The following is a 1,386-nucleotide window of genomic DNA, read 5'->3' on the forward strand; positions in this document are numbered from 1 at the left end:
TTTTAACTCTTTAGAAATTATTTTTGGTCAAAATGTAGGAAATCTTGTGCCGGTGGCAGACATATAACTATGGAGTCTATCGGAAATAAATTGTTGGCTGGGATCAGACCAACTGTCGATAGAAACTATCAAAAGAAAATATCTGGATCCCTCTCTGTGGAAATCACCATAGCAACAAGGAGAAGAGGTGTCATTGGTCAGCTAACATGATGTCACGCTGGGCCACACCCACCAGACTCCATGTAAAAAGTTATATCTCTGAAGGGTTAAGACACTTAACACTTTTCTTATTTTGTATTAACTTTTATTGTTATTCGGATGTGCCCCAATAGCAGGCACACTGATCAAATTTCTGCGGAAGTTTCTAGTTTGAGTTGTAATTCATAGCTGATTGGAAGTTATATCAACAAAACCTACTTATATCAACCACACCTACTTTTATTTCTAATATAAATCATCCATTTGCATCTAAAATATAAAAGAAACATGTGTGTGCTTCCTGATGTGTAAAGAGAGAAGAATGTAATGCAGTTGAGGTTAACTGCAGTACTGGGTGTAGTGACAGGGTGTACAGTAGGTGTGTTCAATGACCTTGTTGCCAGGGATATCTCTGTGCAATAAAACGGAGATAAAGTCTGAAACCATATTAGTCACATGCTCTGATTGGTTATAAAGACACTGCCACTGGCCTCAATCTGTTGTTCAGGAGCCTCTGAGTTTCACCGTCCTTCAACCATCTGGTAAGATTGACCTCGTAACGACTGCGTCGCTGGGAAACACACAAGATAACTTAAGTCTGTATTGTTTGATGTTTAAAAGAGGTGTAATTTACAGTTCTCTTTGCTGGGGAAGATACAGAAGTAATGATCACAATCTAGCTCTTTTTTTTGAGTTTAAGAAAAGTGATAAGATCACTGACAACCTCTTTTTTTAATCCAACAGAATATTGATCTGATCATGGCTGTGACCAACCAACCAGGCAGCTACGCACCCTCCGAGTTCCAGACAGGCCTGTGTGATATCTGCGATGATTGTGGAACTTGTGAGTAATACTCCCTCCTTTCTGGGACATTTGATTAAAAATATGCACACTGTGAAGACATGAAAGATGTACCGTGAATGTTGTTATTGTCAACACAGGCTGGTATGGTCTGTGCTGCTACACGTGCCTCGGCTGCAGCATCGCCAGTGACATGAACGAGTGCTGCCTGTGTGGTCTGGGCATGCCGATCCGCAGCGTCTACAGGACCAAATACAACATCAGGGTAAGTTTATGTGGATACAAAAAGCTGGCTGACTGCAGGACTCCATTTGGACAATGTAGTAAAACAGCATCCTTATTGTCAGTTAACACTGAGTATGATAGTCCTACCTTTAGTTGTGGTA

At 40.8% G+C, this 1,386-nt stretch overlaps 1 protein-coding gene across 1 annotated transcript in view; it reads left to right on the forward strand.

Moving 5' to 3' along the window:
- LOC117959202 (placenta-specific gene 8 protein-like) overlaps positions 1 to 1,386 on the forward strand; it is a gene marked incomplete at its 3' end in the record, with an annotated part of 28,505 nt that overhangs the window by 578 nt on the left and 26,541 nt on the right. The window contains exons 2-3 of the mRNA XM_034896209.1: positions 943 to 1,042; positions 1,141 to 1,266. Coding sequence (XP_034752100.1) covers positions 943 to 1,042; positions 1,141 to 1,266 — 226 coding nt within the window. The remainder of the gene's footprint in view (positions 1 to 942; positions 1,043 to 1,140; positions 1,267 to 1,386) is intronic.

This window comes from Etheostoma cragini, chromosome 16 (assembly GCF_013103735.1).
Source record: "Etheostoma cragini isolate CJK2018 chromosome 16, CSU_Ecrag_1.0, whole genome shotgun sequence".
Lineage (NCBI taxonomy): Eukaryota > Metazoa > Chordata > Actinopteri > Perciformes > Percidae > Etheostoma > Etheostoma cragini.